This window comes from Papio anubis, chromosome 16, assembly GCF_008728515.1.
Source record: "Papio anubis isolate 15944 chromosome 16, Panubis1.0, whole genome shotgun sequence".
Classification (NCBI taxonomy): domain Eukaryota; kingdom Metazoa; phylum Chordata; class Mammalia; order Primates; family Cercopithecidae; genus Papio; species Papio anubis.
This window is the reverse complement of record NC_044991.1, coordinates 58,063,727-58,084,057: the sequence shown is the minus strand read 5'-3', so window position 1 is coordinate 58,084,057 and position 20,331 is coordinate 58,063,727. Positions and strand designations below refer to the sequence as shown.

At 50.5% G+C, this 20,331-nt stretch overlaps 1 protein-coding gene across 2 annotated transcripts; it reads left to right on the top strand.

Moving 5' to 3' along the window:
- Nucleotides 1-1,711: 1,711 nt before the first annotated feature.
- Nucleotides 1,712-19,693, top strand: TRIB3 (tribbles pseudokinase 3). 2 transcript variants are annotated; one of them, XM_003904924.4, is made up of 4 exons: nt 1,712-1,990; nt 8,300-8,590; nt 13,069-13,361; nt 18,333-19,693. In XM_003904924.4, exons 2-4 carry the CDS (start codon nt 8,300-8,302, stop codon nt 18,823-18,825), a joined length of 1,077 nt encoding a protein of 358 aa, XP_003904973.1. In that variant the 5' UTR covers nt 1,712-1,990; the 3' UTR covers nt 18,826-19,693. The 2 variants fall into 2 exon arrangements, with proteins under 2 accessions (XP_003904973.1, XP_003904974.1); XM_003904925.5 differs by lacking the exon at nt 1,712-1,990 and adding an exon at nt 2,916-3,599.
- The last annotated feature ends 638 nt before the right edge of the window (nt 19,694-20,331 follow it).

Sequence of the window (20,331 nt, the reverse complement as noted above, 5' to 3'; positions counted from 1 at the left end):
GCCCGCCACCTCGCCCGGCTAGTTTTTTGTATTTTTTTAGTAGAGACAGGGTTTCACCGTGTTAGCCAGGATGCTCTCGATCTTCTGACCTCGTGATCCGCCCGTCTCGGCCTCCCAAAGTGCTGGGATTACAGGCTTGAGCCACCGCGCCCGGCCGAGGAGTTATTTTATTTATTTTATCTTATTTTATTTTGAGACGGAGTCTCAAACTGTCGCCCAGGCTGGAGTGCAATGGCACGGTCTTAGCTCATTGCAATTCCCACCTCCCAGGTTCAAGTAATTCTCCTGCCTCAGCCTCCCGAGTAGCTGGGACTACAGGCGTGTTTCTTGTATTTTTAGTAATTTTTTGTACTTTTAGTAGAGACGGGTTTCACCGTGTTAGCCAGGATGGTCTTGATCTCCTGACCTCATGATCCACCTGCCTCAGCCTCCCAAAGTGCTGGTATTACAGGCGTGAGCCACCACGTCCGGCCTCTAGAGGAGTTATTTATTTATTTATTTATTTATTTATTTATTTATTTATGACACAGGATCTCACTCTGTCACCCAAGCTGGAGTGCAGTGGCACAATCATGTTTCACTGTAACCTGAACTCCTGGGCTCAAGTGATCCTCCTACCTCAGCTTACCAAGTAGCTGGGACCGCAAGCTCACACCACCATGCCCACTATTTTTTTCTCTTTGTAAAGACAGGGACTTACTATGTCGCCCAGGCTGTTCTTAAACTCCTGGCCTCAAGCAATCCTCCCATCTCGGCCTCCCAAAGTGCTAGGATTACAGACATGAGCCAGCTCGCCCAGCTGAGGAGTTATTTTTTGACACTGGTGAATTCAGATCAAAAGGGATTTCTAAGAAAGGTGCTGGACCCCTGGGACGCAGAGGGGTGTTTCACCCCAAAGGAAGTAGCACCAAGCCCTCCCAGTCCTAGGGTGCAAGCATATTAAAGGCCTCTTTCCCTCTGTCTCCATTGTCTACACTCCATTGAGCATCCGTAATGTGCCACACACTGTTCTAAGCGTCTTACACATATTACGTTATTTAATCCTCACAATAACTTTATGAAGTGAGCGCAATTACGAGCCCATTTTATGGAAAAGGAAATTGAGGCAGGGTTTTAGGTAGCTTTTCTGGGGTAGCACTGTGGGTTGGAGGGGAGGTGGAGTGCACTCTTAGGCCAGCTGGCTCTAGGGGCTCTTCGCCACTAGGCCGCGCTGCCTCTAGCAAAGGAACGCGGGGAAGCTCACCAGACCTTAGGCCTCCCCAGGGTGCCACAGTGGTTCTTTTGAGCCCAGAGTCAGCTCTTAGGTCCATAGGCCTTCCTGAAGCTTCTGGACCACTTACCCATAGCTGGGCCTCAGGCTGGCTCTCAGTAGAAGGGGGAGAATGGAGATTGCCGGATGTCCGCTTCTCCTAAAGGTTTTATAAGGCGGTGCTGGGAATGTGCTTTACAAAAGGGGAAGCACCCGGACAACAGTCACTGTTTGCTCTTTTGAGCACCATCCCGAGAAGGAGGAATGTTCTTCCCATTTCATAGGTGGGGAAAGTAAGGCTCAGAAAAGCAAATGTTTTTTTCCAAGGTGATAGGGAGAGTCCGTGGCTGGTGTCTGCACTGAGACCAGACACCCCTAGTGGGCCAACGAGGGCGGGGTCCCAAGGTGCAGCGGAGACGGTGAGAGGCCCTGGCGGAGCGCGCCCTGGCGGCGACCCGGAGAGGCGGGGCGCGGGGGATGGTGCAATCCTGGGCCTGAGGGCATCAGACGGCGGCTGATTAGCTCAGGTTTACATCACCCAGGCCGGGAGCCGGGGGCGCACGAGACTCGCAGCGGAAGTGGGGGCGGCTCCGCACACGTCCGCTGTTAGGACCCGGGCCGGGCTGGAGCTGGACCGGGATCCCGAGCTCCGCAGCAGCGAAGCGGGCCGGCCCACCTGCTGGTACCCTAAAGGCTCTGAGCACCGGCGGCGCCAGGACCCACGCGGGACGGCAGGACAAGGTACTCGGCGGGGTGCGGACTGTGGACTCGCCCGGAGCCTGGGGGGTTGGAGCGGGCGGCCGGGGAAGGGGCGCCGGGAGGCTCTGCGCCTCTGCGTGTTGCTGCGTGTTACGCGCGCACACACACACACCTTTTAACAGACTCTGCCGTCGGGGGACACCCTGGGCCTAGTGCTGCCCCCGGGCTTCAGGTGACGCGGCCTCGCAGGGCGTGGGGTCACCCGAGTTTGGCTGGGGAAGCCAGGGATGGAGGTGTCCGGCTGTCACCCCTAGAGGAGGGTGTGCGAGGGTCTGTTTTGCGTGAGTGTGGGACAGGGGAGTCGTGTGGTGAGGTGAGGGGCTTGTAGGGGGCACTGGAGGACTCTTTATGGGGGTGTCGGAGGATCTGCGGGGGATCTGCGGGGGTCCTCGGGAACCCGTAGGGGAGAGTTCTGGGTGAGGGTGGGTCCCGGGGACCTGTTCCTCCGGGGATGGTGAGAACTGTCTGGAGGGCTGGGCACTTGGTGGCAGGGGTTGGTGGTGCAGGGGACACGGCCGGGACAGGGCTGGGGTGCCCTGGGAGCGAACTGAGCGAGTGGTGCGGGAGCCGAGCGAGTGGGAGCGAAGTCGCAGCGCGGGATCCCCGGCCGGGCAGCGCCGCTGGTTCTTCCCGCTGCGTGGCTCCGGGTTTGCAGGTGGAAGGTGCGCGTGTGTTTGCGGTGTGTGCTGTGCCTGCAGACCGGGGAGGGCGGGGGACGACAGCCACCTCTTTCCCTCTGCCTCACCGCCCCCCACCCCCCCCCCCCGTCCCAGGGCCGCCCTTCAATTTCCGCTGAAACTTCTGAGTGGGACACCGCCGCCTTTCGCTTTCGCTCCCACTGAAGGGGCCTGGCTGCGGGGGGCGGGGCGGGGCGGGGTGGGACCGGCCTTGCTTGTGTAGACCATGGGGTGATAGCTGGGAGGGCTGTGTGTGTGTGTGTGTGCGCGCGCTAACGCTTCCCCGTGGAGGGCAAGGGTGTGTCTCTTAATGTCTGTCTGCCCTGGATGTGTTGTCGGTGGCTGGCTTAGACACAGTGTCTCAGGGGTGTGTGTACACCTGTCAGCCCTGGGGGTGTGTGTGTGTGTGTGTGTGTGTGCGCGCGCGCTTGCTTGCTTGATGTAACCCGCCCTCATTTCCCTGGGTCCCGAGTATGGCAGGGAACAGCAAAAGGTAGATATTAGGGGCTGCTTTCATTCCACAGCACAGATTCTATTCTGCAGTGTGGTCTGCAAAATGCCTTGCCCAAGATTTATAGACTCAGTTACCCCATCTGTCCCCATCTGGGTGGAGCTTATCCCAGGCCCCAACAGGCTCTGAGGGATGACTGGGGCCAAGGCAGCCCGGAGGACTGATGTGGCACAGGCCAGAGGGACTCCAGGCAGTCTCCTGCTGCACAGGGCACACAGCATGTGCACGGCCAGGTAGCATCCTGCGGGACTCAGAACAGCCTTGAGACTTAAGGAGTGTCATCCCAGCCTCGAACCTAGGGAGCTTTCTAAGACTCCCAAGGATGGTACTTAAGCATCTTGCTGTGAAGAACAACAGGATGAGTGCTAATAGTGACCATTTCCTGACACCTACCCTGCAACAGGTCGATAAGCTCTACGTGCTTCATTTGTTTTTTCATTTCATCATCACTAAAAACCTGTAAACTTTGCATCCTGTTCCCACTTTACAGGAACTGAGGCTCAGAAAGCTTGAGGAACTTGACCAGGGGTACCCCCCAGCTAGAAAGGGTCTGAGACAGGATTAGAACCCAGGAATATCTGACTAAGCCACCCCTTACTGCATTCTTACCAAGCCAAAGTCATGACCTTTCACTCATGTGGGGAGACCTTCCCTTCCAAGGCAGCTCTTCCGTTTAGGAGCCGCGTACTTGGAGAGGTGGGCCTCTGTCTGGTAACTGACTCATGTTTCCCTGTTCATCCTGCCTTGAACTGTTGGGAAGGTCTTTAACCAGGCTGAGGTCCCTCTCGCACCAGTGCTCAGACCTGGGCATGCACATCCTTGGAATGGAGTTTAAGTTGGTGGGCAGATGGGTTCTAGAGAGAACCTTCCTGCCCTGACATGCCCTACTGCCCTCTCCTTCAGCCACCCCACACACAGTCGCACAGCTGCGTGGATGGTGGCTTTCTTTTCATTTAACAGTTCACTCTGGAGATCCTTTCAATTAGGCTATAAACAGCATCCTCAACCTTTTAAATGGCTGCAAATTTTTCCGTTGTGTGGATGAAGTATAATTTATGTAACCAGCCCTGTAATTATAGACAGCAAATTATTTCTGTCACAAGGGCTGCAGGATAACTTTGTATTTGCATGCTTACACACACACACCTCTACAGGATAAATTCTAGCAATGGGATTAATTACTGAATCAAAACTCACACACTTTTCATTTTTTTGTTTGTTTGTTTTTTTGAGACATTCTCACTTTGTCACCCAGGCTAGAGTGCTTGACCATGGCTCACTGAAGCCTTTACCTTCTGGGGTCAAGTGATTCCCCTACTTCAACTTCCTGCATGGCTGGGACCACAGGTGTGTGCCATTATGACCAGATAATTTTTTTTTTTTCTTAGGGACAGAGTCTCACTATGTTGCCTAGGCTGGTCTTGAACTCCTGGGCTCAAGTGATCTTCCTGCCTCAGCCTCCCAAAGTGCTGGGATTACAGACATGAAGCACTGCACCCAGCCTGTTTTTCATTTTGATATTGTCAAAATGCACTCCTCGAAAGTTGCACCTTTTATTCCCCCACTAGCACTGTCTTCATTGTTAGTGGGTGCACTGCCACTATTCCACAGAATAAACCCACTTTTCATGATACTGCCAGGACATAACAGGTCTGAAATTAAACTTAAAATTTTTCTTCCATAGTCCCCAAAATAAGGGCTTCTCCTCCAGCTCAGGACATGTAGCCATCATCTCTTCTCATTGCAGGAGCCAAAAGCTGGACCTCACCTCGATTCCACCCTCTCCGTCAACCCCCATGTCCAATCACTCCAGTCCATGCAGTCTGCCACTGAGTCCTCTTGATCCTCCTCCTATGAGCCCTTAACTTCGTGTCTCCATCTAGCAACTCCCCTAGTCCAGGTCACCTTTTCCTGCCTGGACTCCTGCTTGTGCAGAACTCCTAGCTAGTCTCACTGCCTGTCTAGTACTTTCAAATCCTCCCTAAAGGCATGATGTTCCCCTGCTGAAAATCCTTCAGTGGCTCCCCACTGCCTTTGGAGAATTCCAAATTCTATTGTGTGTTAATTAGGATTAGGCTCAGCTGTAATATAGAAACAGCCACTTAATAGCTCAAATGAAATAGACGTTTCTTTCTTTTCTTTTTTTTTCTTTTTTTGGGACAGTCTTGCTCTGTCACCAGGCTGGAGTGCTGTGGCAAGATCTCAGCTCACTACAACCTCTGCCTCCCGGGCTCAAGTGATTCTCCTGCCTCAGCCTCCTGAGTAGCTGGGATTATAGGCACGCGCCACCATGCCCAACTAATTTTTGTATTTTTAGAAGAGATAAGGTTTCACCATGTTGGCCAAGATGGTCTCTATCTCCTGACCTTGTGATCCGCCTGCCTCGGCCTCCCAAAGTGCTGGGATTACAGGCGTGAGCCACCGCGCCCCGCCTATTTTTTTTTTTCTTTTTTAACTTTTCACTTTTTTTTGCAGTCAGGCTCATTCTCCAACATGTTGTTGGGGAACATGCAGCACGTTCTTTTGCCTCTTCCATCACCCCAGAACAGGGGTTACTGGACAGTGGCATCAACTTCCCCTGGGAACTGGATGGAAATGCAGATTCAGACCTTCTGAATGAGCTACTTTGGGAGTCGGGCCCAGCAATGTATGTGGAAACAGGCCTTCAGGTGATCTCAATGCTTGCTCAAGTTGGAGAACCACGACTCTCCATGGTCATGGAGAACCATGGTGACTCTCCATGTCACCTGGCTAACTCTGCCTCACTTTCAGGTCTCAGTGTAGATATCACCTCTTCTAGGAAGTCCTCTTTTGACCCACCAGCCCAGGAGAGAGGCCTCTCTGGGTTCCTAGAGGCCCACGCTTCTCTGTATAATAGCGCTGATCACACTCTACGTGACTTTTTTTTTGAGACAGAGTCTCACTCTGTCACCCAGGCTGGAGTGCAGTGGCACAAACATGGTTCACTGCAGCCTCAACCTCCCAGGCTCAAGCAATCTTACCACCTCAGCCTCCCAAGTAGCTGGGACTATAGGCATCCACCACCACACCTAGCTAATTAAAAAAATTTTTTTTTGATAGAGACAGGGTCTCACTATGTTGCCCAAGCTGGTGTTGAACTTTTGGGTTCAAGCAGTCTTCCCACCATGGCCTTCCAAAGTGCTAGGATTACAGGTGTGGGCCACTGCACCTAGTTTTGGATATGATTTTATGATTACTCATCCGCCCTCCAAATTGTCTGGAAGATCCTGATGGCAAGAATGCTGACTAACCCACTTCTCTTCCCTAGCACCCAGTGTTAAGTGAGTGAACAAGATCATATCTCTTATCTGTGAATGTACTAGAGCCATGGATTACGAGATTAGTTGATCTTCTTTACTTTAATTTTTAGGAACAAGCTGGGTTTTCAAGCAGGTATTTATTTTCTTAAATGTAAATTTCTGATTAGGAAATACTTTTTTTTTGAGACAGAGTCTTACTCTATCACCCAGGCTGGAGTGTAGTGGCACAATTTCGGTTCACTGCAACCTCTGCCTCCTGGGTTCAAGCGATTCTCCTGCCTCAGCCTTCCCAGAAGCTGGGATTACAGGTGCGCGTCAGCACACCCGGCTAATTTTTTTTTTTCCCCGTGACGGAGTCTTGCTCTGTTGGCCAGGCTGGAGTGCACCAGGCAGTGGTGTGATCTCAGCTTACTGCAACCTCCACCTCCCAGGTTCAAGTGATTCTCCTGTCTCAGCCTCCCAAGTAGCTGGGATTACAGGCCCACGCCACCACGCCTGGCTAATTTTTGCATTTTTAGTAGAGATGGGGTTTCACCATGTTTGCAGGTTGGTCTCAAACTCCTGACCACTGCCTCGGCCTCCCAAAGTGCTGCTGTGGCCTGTATTTTGGCGTTGCCTTGGTTACGTGCTGCTACCTGGGATTACAGGCATAAACCACTGCACCTGGCCTAATTTTTGTATTTTTTAGTAAAGACAGGGTTTCACCATGTTGGCCAGGCTGGTCTTGAACTCCCAGCCTCAAGATCCGCCCACTTCGGCCTCCCAAAGTGTTGGGATTACAGGCGTGAGCCACTGCGCCTAGCCAGGAAATACATTTACGTGGCTCAAATTCAAAACTATAAAAGTCGGCCAAACATGGTGACTCACATCTGTAATCCTAACACTTTGGGAGACTGAGGCAGGAGAATTGCTTGAGCTCAGGTGAGACCAGCCTGGGCAGCATAAGGAGACCCCGTCTCTACAAAGAATAAAAAAATTAGCCAGGCATTATAGTGCATACCTGTATTCCCAGCTACTTGGGAGGCTGAGGTGGGAGGATCACCTGAATGCTGAGGTCAAGGCTGCAAGTGAACTGTGATAGTAAGAGTCTCCTCCTAATCTTGTGCATCCTTCTAGAGACAGAGATTATATATATTCAAAAATATATATACATATATATACATATATAATATATAATTATATTTATATATAATATATAAAAATATATATACATATATAATATAACATATTTATATATATTCTTTTTTTAACATAAATGCATAGCCAGGTGAGGTGGTTCACTCCTAGAGTCCCGGCTACTTAGGAAGCTGAGGTGGGAGGTTCACTTGAGGCCATGAGTTTGAGACCAGCCTGGGCAACAACATCTCTTGGGGGGGGAAAAAAAACCCACCATAAAAGTATTCTATAATACCTAATTCTGTGTTTGTCTTTCTTAATACATCTTGGAGATCAGTGCACATCAATATATAGAGAGCTTCCTTGTCCTTTTTCAGGGCTGTGTAGTATTCTGCTACATGGCTATACCATGAAGTTTTAACTAGCATTCTACTGCCTGACATTTGGGATATTTCCTGCTTTTGCTATTGGACACAAGGCTCTGATGAACAGCCTTTACTATATTTAATTTTTGGTAAGAAGTTTAACTGGAGGATAAATTCCCAGAGGTGGGTCACCCAGTTAAGAGTATGTGACTTTGTCATTTTAACACACACTGCCAGATCACCCCCTATAAATGTTGGGCCATGTATGTGGGAGGATACAGCAGGGGAAAGGAGGGTCGCCAAGCAGTCTCACTCTACTGCTTTTCTCCCCTTTTTGCTAGATGCGAGCCACCCCTCTGGCTACTCCTGCAGGTTCCCTGTCCAGGAAGAAGCAGTTGGAGTTGGATGACAACTTAGACACCGAGCATCCCGTCCAGAAACGAGCTCGAAGTGGGCCCCAGCCCAGGCTGCCCCCCTGCCTGTTGCCCCTGAGCCCACCTCCTGCTCCAGATCGTGCAACTGCTGTGGCCACTACCTCCCGTCTTGGGCCCTATGTCCTCCTGGAGCCCGAGGAGGGCGGGCGGGCCTACCGGGCCCTGCACTGCCCTACAGGCACTGAGTATACCTGCAAGGTACGTGCCCATGGGCCACTGTCCCCGAGCATCACAGGAGGCCTGGAAAGGAGGCCTCCAAAGGATTGCCAGGGTACAGAGGGGTCCTTATGTTCATTCATTCTTGTGTTTAGTGGGGAAGCATCCAGTGAGCCCCTGCTGGAGTGATACCAGATAGAAGTGGGAGATGGGAGTTGCAGGCAGGGGGAACAGCTGTTCAAAGGCCTAGAAAAGTGAGGGGATAGTACTTTAGAGAATGAAAAGGACTTATCTGTGGCCAGAGTGGAGAGGGTGTGCAGAAAGGGGCAGGAGATGAGGGTTGGCAGCAGCTGGTCATGAAGGTGTTAACAAGGGGCCTCCACTGGGCTGTGCAGAGCTACTGAAGACGTTTGCACAAGAGAAGGGTAGGGCATGGTAGACATCAAAACTCCTGGGACCCTGGAGGTGATTGAGCCTAACCCGTGGCCATTTTACAGATAGGAAGACTGAGATGAAGACAGGGGAAGGGCCATGCGTGAAGTCACATAGCACTGGGCCTGGCTCCTGGGGTAAGGTAAGGGGTAGAAAAGTCTGTAGACTCCTGGCCGAAACCAGGAAATGGACAGGATCAAGGCCCCTGAGGGTCAGCCCATGCAGGACACGGGCAAGTGACATTCCAAGAGGACAGAGATGAGAATAAAAAGTGTAACAATAGGTATTCACTGTGCACCAGGTACTATGTTGATTGTTTAGTGTGCACAATCTCTTAATCTTCACACAACGAATGAGGTGGTTACTATCATTGTGCCCATTTTACAGATAGAGGACACTGAGACTCAGAAAGCCATGGTCACTTGCCACGTGACAGAGCCAGGTGGTATCAGAGCTGGGATTGGGCCCAGGAGGCTGAACCCAGAGAGTCCTGTGCCTGTGCTAGGATAAGTGTTTCAGACACAATCAGGGCAGGCTGCCCTGGCAGGCAAGCATAAGGAAGATAAGGGGGACCTGGATACTCAATGGAGAGTAGCGGGGGCCTGGGTCCCTTGGGAATGCACAGAGAGGTGGAAGGACTTAAGCCTCCTCCTCCTGGGAGCAGCAGCAGAGCTTTGCTCTGTTGATGGAGATGCAGTGAGCAGCGGGGTAGATCCAGACAGGGTCCAGCTCCTAGCTTCACCTGGGCTCTTGTGCACAGATCTCCAGTGCTCTTAGCAGGTGCTGTAAGGAGCCCAGAACTCTGGGTCCCCCTCCTGCAGCATCACAGGTTCTTTTCCATTCTCCCTGGGGAGGTGAGTCCATGATGAGAGGAATAACCCAAGCAGGCTCAGGACAGAAGCGTCCTGCGTTCACAGGGCCCCGATTCTCCAGAAACATTTGGGAAAATCCACTGGAACATACTCATCCCCATGCCAGTGTGCACCACGGGTGCTGAACAGCCATTTCCACACTTCCTCAGCTTTTCTGGTCAGTGTGTAGAAAGATCAAACTCCTGTCTTTGTAAATTATCACCTTATTCATTAATTCAACACAATTTCATTGAGCACCCGTATTTGCCATGTACCCTGCTGTGGTTAAAAAACAAAGTTCTGTTCTCATCAAGCTGACATTCCAGTGGGAGATACAGACAATAAACAAAGTGAGTAAGTAAAATATGTGTCAGGTGACCGGGCGCGGTGGTTCACGCCTGTAATCCCACACTTTGGGAGGCTAAGGCAGGTGGATCACGAGGTCCAGAGTTCAAGACCAGCCTGGCCAATATGGTGAAACCCCATTGCTACTAAAAATACACAAATTAGCCAGGCACGGTGGCAAGTGCCTGTAATCACAGCTGCTAGTGAGGCTGAGGCAGGAGAATCACTTGAACCCGGAAGGCAGAGGTCGCATTGAGCCGAGATTGCGCCACTGCCTTCCAGCCTGGGCGACAGCATGACTCCATCTCAAAAGATAAATAAATAAATAAAATGTGTCAGGTAATCACAAGCACTGTGGAGAAAAATAAAGCTGGGAATAGAGAGATCAGAGGACAAGGAGGGCAGGAGTGCAGGTGATTTTAGCAAGGGAGGTCCAGGAAGACCTCTCTGAGGGGTGACATTTGAGCAGTGACTTGAACAAATGGAAGGAGTCAGGCTTGCAGGTCTAGTGGAAGAGCATGCAGGCAGCAAGTGTGAGTGCACGGGAGCAGGAATGGGCTCGCCCCAACTACAAATAATAATCATCTCTGTTTTGGGGTTATTTCCCCCATTCACCCCAACTTGTTTTTTGTTGGTGTGTTTTTGAGATGGAGTCTCACTCTGTCGCCCAGGCTGGAGTACAGTGGCATGATCTTGGCTCACTGCAACCTCCATCTCCCAGGTTCAAGTGATTCTCCTGCCTCAGCCTTCCGAATAGCTGGGATTACAGGCGTGAGCTACCGCGCCCAGCCCCAACTGGTTTTTAAAGTCAGGTACTTTAACTTTTTTTTTTTTTTATCATAGATTAAATATGTATGTGTCTTATTTATTTTTCTTTGTGGCATAGTCAACATAACATGCAAAGGATTTAAAGTCAGACAAACCAAAGTGAATATACTTGTTCTGCCACCAATTAGCTGCCTGGCTTCTAGTAAGTCACCTTCCTTTTCTGAACCCAGTCTTATCATTGGTAAAATGGGACATACCTTTCAGGGCTAGGGTGAAGTTTTGCTGTAATGCCCACAGACGCCTAGCACATTTCCCATCAAGCTTGCCACCCTCATCACATGTCCTTTTTCCCCTCCCCATCCCTTTCTGGCTACGCTGATCTTTGGTTGGGTTTCTAGAGCAGGCCAAGCTGTTTCCGGCCTCAGGGCCTTTGCACTGTCTGTGCCCCTACTCAGAAAGCTTATTCCATGAGCATCTCTGAATCATTCAGATCACTTTCCCAGAGTCCCTCCTGAACCATACTTTCTTTCTTTTTTTCTTTTTTTTTTTGAGATGGAGTCTTGCTGTGTCACCCAGGCTGGAGTGCAGTGGCGCAATCTTGGCTCACTGCAAGCTCCATCTCCTGGGTTCACGCCGTTCTCCTGCCGCAGCCTCCCAAGTAGCTGGGACTACAGGCGCCCACCACCACGTCCGGCTAATTTTTTGTATTTTTAGTAGAGATGGGGTTTCACCGTGTTAGCCAGGATGGTCTCAATCTTCTGACCTTGTGATCCGCCCGCCTCGGCCTCCCAAAGTGCTGGGATTACAGGCGTGAGCCACTGCGCCCGGCCTCTGAGCCATATTTTCTAAAATGGGTGCCCCCTTCCAAAATAATCTATTCCAGGCCAGGCACAATGGCTCACGCCAGCTCAGGTCGAGGCAGGCAGATCACCTGAAGTCAGGAGTTCAAGACTATCCTGGCCAACATGGTAAAACCCTGTCTCTATTAAAAATGCAAAAAATTAGCCAGGCATGGTGGCAGGTGCCTGTAATCCCAGCTACTCGGGAGGCTGAGGCAGGAGAATCTCTTGAACCCGGGAGGCGGAGGTTGCAGTGAGCTGAGATCACACCACTGCATTCCAGCCTGGGCAACAAGAGCGATCTCTGTCTCAAAAAACAAAAAACAAACCAAAAAAACACCTCTATTCCAGCATCTTTCTTGGTTCCTTTGCAATGCTTATCAGCATTTGTCAATATTTAGTTTCTGGGCATGTTTGCATGGCCTCCCAGCGGGCACCGGAGAGCAGAGCCCATGGCTGTCAGTCCTGCTGGACACGTGGCTGGCCCACACAGGCCCAGGGCCAGCATACTGAATGAATGAAAGGGTGGGTGGACAGTCAAGCGTAGAGGACAGGAGCTGTGACGGTGATGAGCATCAGGTGCCTTCTGCATCATCTGCCCTTCTGGATTCCTCCTGCTCTGAGGGTTATTTTTCTGTTTGGGTGACCTGTTACTTTTCATTTATCTGATGTTTGAGGCCATATAGCCTAGCAGTTAAGAGCACAGACCAAAGGCCGGGTGCGGTGGCTCACACCTGTAATCCCAGCCTTTTGGAAGGCTGAGGCGGGAGGATCACTTGAGGTCAGGAGGATCACCTGAGGTCAGGAGTTTGAGACCAGCTTAGCCAACATGGTGAAACCCCATCTCTACTAAAAATACAAAAATTAGCTGGGTGCGGTGGCATACGCCTGTAATCCCAGCTACACGGGAGGCTGAAGCAGGAGAATCACTTGAATCCAGGAGGCGGAGTTTACAGTGAGCTGAGATTGCGCCACTGCGCTCCAGCCTGGGCGACAGAGCCAGACTCCGTCTCAAAAAACAAAAAAGCACAGACAATGGAGTGCATAGGCTCAAATCCCAGCTGTGCTGCTTGCTGGCTGTGTGGCCTCTCAGCTTCCTTAACTGTAAAATGGAGTGAGTCATCCTACTTACAGGGTGAGGTCAGGGCTGAATGACTCGGGAAGTGAAGCGCTTAGTGCAATGCCTAGCACATGGTAGCACAGCTAGGCCAGCTGTGAGTGTTTGCAATGCCAGCCTCAGCTCCCGGGAGTCCCCAGCTGTGCTCACACCATTCTCTGCCCACAGGTGTACCCCATCCACGAGGCCCTGGCCGTGCTGGAGCCCTATGCGCGGCTGCCCCCGCACAAGCATGTGGCTCAGCCCACTGAGGTCCTGGCTGGTACCCAGCTCCTCTATGCCTTTTTCACTCGGACCCACGGGGACATGCACAGCCTGGTGCGAAGCTGCCGCCGCATCCCTGAGCCTGAGGCTGCTGCGCTCTTCCGCCAGATGGCCACCGCCCTGGCACACTGTCACCAGCATGGTCTGGTCCTGCGTGATCTCAAGCTGTGTCGCTTTGTCTTCACTGACCGTGAGAGGTGAGTGTGGTTGCAGAGTCCCAGCCACAGACACACCCAGGGGGTGGGCCATGATGGAGAGAAACCGAGGCCCAGGAAGGCAAAGTAACTTAGGCAAGAAGTGGAGAGGCTGGAGTAACTAGCAGCCCCTGTCTAGTTCCCTGAGAAGAGTTGACTGAGGCCAGGTGCAGTGGCTCATGTCTTTAATCCCAGCACTTTGGGAGGCAGAGGTGGGTGGATCACTTGAAGTCAGGAGCTCAAGACCAGCCTGGCAAACTTGGTGAAAGTCCGTCTCTACTAAAAATATAAAACTTAGCCGAGTGTGGTGGTGCACACCTGTAATCCTAGCTACTCGGAGGGCTGAGGCAGGAGAACTGCTTGAACCTGGGAGACAGATGTTGCAGTGAGCCAAGATCATGCCACTGCACTCCATCCTGGGCAACAGAGTGAGATGCCATCTCAAAAAAAAACAAAAACAGAAACAAAAAAAAGAGTTGACTCAGTCCTCTTGGGAGCCCCTTTGGAAGGCTGGGATGTAGCACTGAGATGTGAAAGTCATAGTAGCTGACAGTGATGAAGGCATCGCCACATTATCTAATGAGGTCTTCTATCCTTACACACATGAGGCAGGTGCTATTATTATTCCCATATGATCAAGGAAACTGAGGCCCAGAGAACTCAAGTAACTTGCCCAAGATCCCATCGCAAAATAAATGGTAGAGCTGGGATTTGAACCTAGATCTGACTCCAGAGCCTGGGTCTTAATTCAATCTGAGCTTGAGAGGCAGGGGGCCTGGCTGGGCTTACCAACTGACTTTGGGTGACCTAGGGTCTCCGAGCCTCAGTTTCTCCATTGGTAGGGAAAAGGGCTGGATTGTTAGGGTGTTTTCAGGATTCTAAGACCACAGCCAAAACATGGTCTGAGGTTCCCCACACGGGCACTTTTTCTGTGAAACTGAGAATTAGCACTTTTTGGTTAAAAGATAATCTTCCTTCTCTAGGTTGGGATGCTAAGAATTTTTTTTTTTTTTAATTGAGACAGAATCTCACTCTATCACCCAGGCTGGAATGCAATGGTGCGATCTTGGCTCACTGCAACCTCTGCTGCCCAGGTTCAAGTGATACTCCTGCCTCAGCCTCCCAAATAGCTGGGACTACAGGCATGTGCCACCATGCCCGGCTAATTTTTTTCTCTGTTTAGTAGAAACGGGGTTTTGCCATGTTGGCCAAGCTGGTCTCGAACTCTTGACCTTAGGTGATCCGCCTGCCTCAGCCTCCCAAAGGGCTGGGATTACAGGTGTGAGCTACTGTACCTGACCTAGATGCTAAGAAAAAATTGTAAAAGATAATTCTGGGGAAAAGGGCAGAGAGACTTGCCTCCTGTTCCGTCTCCAGACTCCTGGGGGCAGTCAAGATGTGTCAGGGAGTGCACTAAGCTGCTAGTTATGCAGGAGTTTTCTGTGGAGAAAGGAGTGTGACCCCATTGCATTTTCAAAAACTTTTTATCTTGAAATAATTTTAGACTTTTAGAAAACCTACAAAAATAGTTCAAAGAGTTTCTATATATCCTTTAACCAGTGTCCTCCAATGTTAACACCTGACATAGCTATGGTACAATTACCCAAACTAAGAAATCAACCTTGGTAGAGTACTATTAACTAAGCCACAGATTTATTCCAACTTCCTGAGTTTCCCACTAACACCCCTTGCTGTGCAGGATCCAGTGAGGATCCTAATTTATTATCAGTGGTTTCCTTGGTCTCTTCCAATCTGAGACAGTTCCTCAGTCTTTCCCTATCTTTGACGACCCATGTCCTTGACATCTTTTTTTTTGAAACAGGGTCTCACTCTGTCACCCAGGCTGGAGTGCAGTGGTGTGATCACAGCTCACTGCAGCCTCGATCTCCTGGGCTCAAGTGATCCTCCCACCTCAGCCTCCTGAGTAGCTAGTTCTACAGGTGTGTGCCACCCCGCCTGGCTAATTGAGATGGGGTCTTGCTATGTTGCCTGGGCTGGTCTCGGACTCCTGAGCTCAAGCAATCTACCTGCCTCGGCCTCCCAAAATGCTGGGATTATAGGCGTGAGCCAACGCTCCCGGCCATAACTTTGAGATTTTTGAAGAGTACTGATCAGTTACTTTGTATGTCCCTCCATTTGGATTTGATTGATGTTTTCTCATAGTTAGATTGCAGTTATATATTTTAGGCAAGAATAACACAGAATCGATAGGCCCCTCTCCACATCGTATCAGGAGATGCTTGAGTTAATAGTCATCACTGTGTTGTAACCTTGATCACTTGGTTAGAGTAGGACCTGCCAGGTTTCTCTACTGTAAAGTTCCTAATTTACCCTTTGTAATTGACAGATACCTTGGGGGGAGGTAAGCTAAGCATATAAATATCCTGTTTTTCCTCAACTTTCACCCACTAATTTTAGCAGCCATCTATATTGCCTATAGCAGTTATTATTGTGTGTTTGCATAAGTCTGATTTTCTTTTTCTTTTATTTTCTTTTTTCTGAGACAGAGTCTCGCTCTGTTGCCCAGGTTGGAGTGCAGTGGCACGATCTCGGCTCACTGCAACCTCCACCTCCTGGGTTCAAGTGATTCTTGTGCCTTAGCCTCTTGAGTAGCTGGGATTACAGGCGCACACCACCACGCTTGGCTAATTTTTGTATTTTTAGTAGAGATGGGGTTTTGCCATGTTGGCCAGGCTGGTCTCCAACTCCTCAAGTGATCTGCCTGCCTCGACCTCCCAAAGTGCTGGGATTATAGCCATGGGCCGCTGTGCCCGGCCCCTAAGGCTGATTTGCTGTTTTCCTTCTACATTTTATATTAAAATAAGCATGCCTTTTTTAAAGAAGTAAAATTTGTAATGATTTTTAAGCTGGTACATAACTTCAAACACATTTTAAGCTTAGGGGAGATACAACTGCCCCAGACCTACTGGAGGAGAGAGCGTGCTTCCTGCTCTTTTCAAGAAGTCACTTGATGGCTCACACCTGTAATTCCAGGGCTTCGCGAGGCCAAAGTAGGAGGATTGCTTGAACCCAGGAGTTCGAGGCCAGCCTAGGCAACATAGTAAGACCCCATCTGTACAAAAAAATTTAGAAAAATTAGCCAGGTGTGGTGATGCACACCTGTGATCCCAGTTACTTGGGAGACGGAGGCAGGAGGATGGCTTGAGCCCAGAAGTTCCAGGCTACAGTGAGCTAGGACTGCACCACTGCACTACAGCCTGGTTGACAGAGTGAGACCCTGTCTCTAAAGAAAAAAAAGAAGGGGCCAGGCGTGGTGGCTCATGCCTGTAATCCCAACACTTTGGGAAGCCGAGGCGGGCAGATCACGAGGTCAGAAGATCGAGACCATCCTGGCTAACACAGTGAAACCCCGTCTCTACTAAAAATACAAAAAAAAAAAAAATTAGCTGGGCATGGTGGCAGGCGCCTGTGGTCCCAGCTACTCGGGAGGCTGAGGCGGGAGAATGGCATGAACCTGGGAGGCAGAGCTTGCAGTGAGCCGAGATTGCACCACTGCACTCCAGCCTGGGCGACGGAGCGAGACTCCATCTCAAAAAAAAAAAAGAAAAATCACATCAGAGTCATTGGTAGAAGAGGGACCGTGACTTAGATAGACCTGTGTTTAAATCCTGGGTTCTGCTTCTTACCTGCTTTTTGGCCCTTAGCAAATGACTTCACCTGCTTGAGCAAATGACTACACCTACAGATGAGATGTTTCTTCATCTGTAAAATGGGCTAATAATGCTGACACTCCTTGTCCCCCAATACTGTGATTCATAGGATTGGTCAGTATTTGTGAAATGCCACTGGACACCCAGGAAATAGTGGAAGTAGGGCCATAAAGGAAAAACTAATAGCAGTGGTAATAGAATGATTACTATTAAAGTCATCTTAGAGTGCTCCATAGGAGTTGTTTAAAGTAAAAATTGCAAATGGCAGGACAAACTTTTTTTTTTTTTTTGAGATAGGGTCTCACTCTGTCACCGAGGCCAGAGTGCAGTGGCGTGATCTCGGCTCACTGCAACCTCCGCCTCCTGGGCTCAAGCGATACTCTCCTGCCTCAGCCTCCCAAGGAGCTGGGACTACAGGTGCGAATCACTATGCCTGCTAATTTTTATATTTTTTGTAAAGATAGGTTTTCACCGTGTTGCCCAGGCTGGTCTTGAACTTCTGAATTCAAGCTATCCCCCTACCTCGACCTCCCAAAGTGCTAGGATTACAGGCATGAGCCACCGCGCCCAGCCTTACACACACTTTCTTTTTGCCCTGCTTACCTGTTTGTGTTTTTTATAGAAACTGGTTGCCAATATTTTTTAAATGGGGACTTTTTCATTAAAATACAAGTCCTGGCTTCTCTTTGGGAAAAGAATGGGAACGTGGGGCCATCTTGGGAACTAAGAGAGCGGGTCACAGCACTGGCTCTGGGTATCTGCCAGCCAGGGTTCCCATCCCAGGCCAATGCTCTAGAGCTGTAAAATGGTGTCCTCCTTGCAGGTTGTAGCCTGGATAGAATGAGATAAGCCAGGTAATGAGAGGCCAAGGGCCAGGAACACAGCAGAAACTCGATAAACCCTAGAATGTGTTGTTAGTGGTACCCTTTTTAGGCAGGGCTTGTGCTGAGATGTCTGGCACAACTTCCTGTTTCTCTCATTTTATTACCTGCCTGGACCCTAAGTTTGTATCTGGTTTAAGAGAGGCTTAACCCTCTCAGCCCCATCAGGCTCCTCCCCATGGGACTGTTGAAAAATGTATTTCTTTCGGAATTTTTCATTTAAATTTAATTGCTCTGTGGCCTTAAATGACTTAACCTCTCTGAGCCTGGGCTTGGTTATCTATAAAACAGGATCAGACATCACAGGACTGTCAAAGGCCAGCAGGCACTTGGAAAGTGGGTACCGCTAGGGTGACAGTATGGGGTGGTGGCATGGGGGTTCTGGGTAGGACCTGACCCTTCAGTGTCTCCCCATGTCCCAGGAAGAAGCTGGTGCTGGAGAACCTGGAGGACGCCTGTGTGCTGACTGGGCCGGATGATTCCCTGTGGGACAAGCACGCGTGCCCAGCCTACGTGGGACCTGAGATACTCAGCTCACGGGCATCATACTCGGGCAAGGCAGCAGATGTCTGGAGCCTGGGCGTGGCGCTCTTCACCATGCTGGCAGGCCACTACCCCTTCCAGGACTCGGAGCCTGTCCTGCTCTTTGGCAAGATCCGCCGCGGGGCCTACGCCTTGCCTGCAGGCCTCTCAGCCCCTGCCCGCTGTCTGGTTCGCTGCCTCCTTCGTCGGGAGCCAGCTGAGCGGCTCACAGCCACAGGCATCCTCCTGCACCCCTGGCTGCAAGAGGACCCCATCCCCTCAGCCCCAACCAGATCCCATCTCTGGGAGGCTGACCAGGTGGTCCCTGATGGACCGGGGCCGGACGAAGCCAGGGAAGAGGAGGGAGACAGAGAAGTGGTTCTGTATGGTTAGGGCCACCCTACTACATGCTCGCCTGCCAACAGTGGATTGAGTTTGGGGTGGCTCCAAGCCTTCTCCTGTCTCTGAACTGAGCCAAACCTTCAGTGCCTTCCAGAAGGGAGAAAGGCAGAAGCCCGTGTGGAGTGTGCTGTGTACACATCTGCTTTGTTTCACACATATGCAATTCCTGCTTGGGTGCTTATCAAGTGCCAAGACCTGTTCTAGGTGCTGGGAATACAGCAGTGAGCAAAGGGGACGATACTCCCTGCTCACAGAGATGACAAACTGGCATTCTTGAGCTGACAGCACTTTCCCATGACCATAGGTCATTGTCTACACTGGGTACACTTTGTACCAGTGTCGGCCTCCACTGATGCTGGTGCTCAGGCACTTTTGTCCAAGGACAATCCCTTTCACAAACAAACCAGCTGCCTTTGTATCTTGTACCTTTTCAGAGAAAGGGAGGTATCCCTGTGCCAAAGGCTCCAGGCCTCTCCCCTGCAACTCAGGACCCAAGCCCAGCTCACTCTGGGACCCGTGTTCCCAGCATCTCTGTCCTCTTGATTGAGAGATTCTCCTTCCAGGCCTAAGCCTGGGATTCGGGCCAGAGATAAGAATCCAAACTATGAGGCTAGTTCTTGTCTAACTCAAGAATGTTCTGGAATGAGGGTTCAGGCCTGTCAACCATGGGGCTTCTGACCTGAGCACCAAGGTTGAGGGACAGGATTAGGCAGGGTCTGTCCTGTGGCCACCTGGAAAGTCCCAGGTGGGACTGTTCTGGGGACACTTGGGGTCCACAATCCCAGGTCCATACTCTAGGTTTTGGATACTGTGAGTATGTATTTTTACCTGTGCCTAATAAAGGAGAATTATGAAATAATTTTTTTTTTCTAGGCGATTTCTTCCATCCTTTCCAACCATCTCTTACGAATTTTCCCTGCCTTCAAAACTGACCCCCATGGAGAAAGGCCATAGAATTGTGTCACAACCTGGGCTGAGTGGTTTGTGAGAACAGATTACCTGGAGTCCGGCGGGTCTTCCTGCACTCCCTCTGTTTCTTCTGGCAGCAGCAGTGTCTCTATTAGGGTACTTTCTGAGTCAAAATGGCTTCAACAAGATGGAAATACGTTTCACAGAAAGCAATAAGTCAGCACATAGGGTGGGCTTCAGTGCTGGTCCATTCAACTCCCAAAGCTGTGGGCAGGGACCCCGGCTCTCCAGGCTCCTTCTGTCTCTTGGCTGTATTGTCCCTTGAGACTGCTGGCCCAATGGCTACAGCAGGTGTCACATTAAAGAGGTCCGTGACCAGAGGAAGAAGCCAGGGGTCACTGTAATACCTGAGAACTCAGAACTCTGGAGTTAGGCTGCCCGGAATTAAATCCTGGCTCCAGCACTCAATAGCTGTTTGACCCTTGGCAAGTTTCTTAACCACTCTGTGCCTCAGATTCTTCATCTGTAAAATGGGGGACAACGATATTACCTAACTTATGAGAACTGAATGACTTATTTTGTGTAAAG

Excerpts from the sequence above, each read along its gene's own strand:
- TRIB3 (XM_003904925.5), top strand. The coding sequence starts at position 3,519 with ATGGTACTTAAGCATCTTGCTGTGAAGAACAACAGGATGAGTGCTAAT. Across the intron at positions 3,600-8,299 it reads TGACACCTACCCTGCAACAG|ATGCGAGCCACCCCTCTGGC; the intron begins GTCGATAAGCTC and ends CCTTTTTGCTAG. Across the intron at positions 13,362-18,332 it reads GTCTTCACTGACCGTGAGAG|GAAGAAGCTGGTGCTGGAGA; the intron begins GTGAGTGTGGTT and ends CCCATGTCCCAG.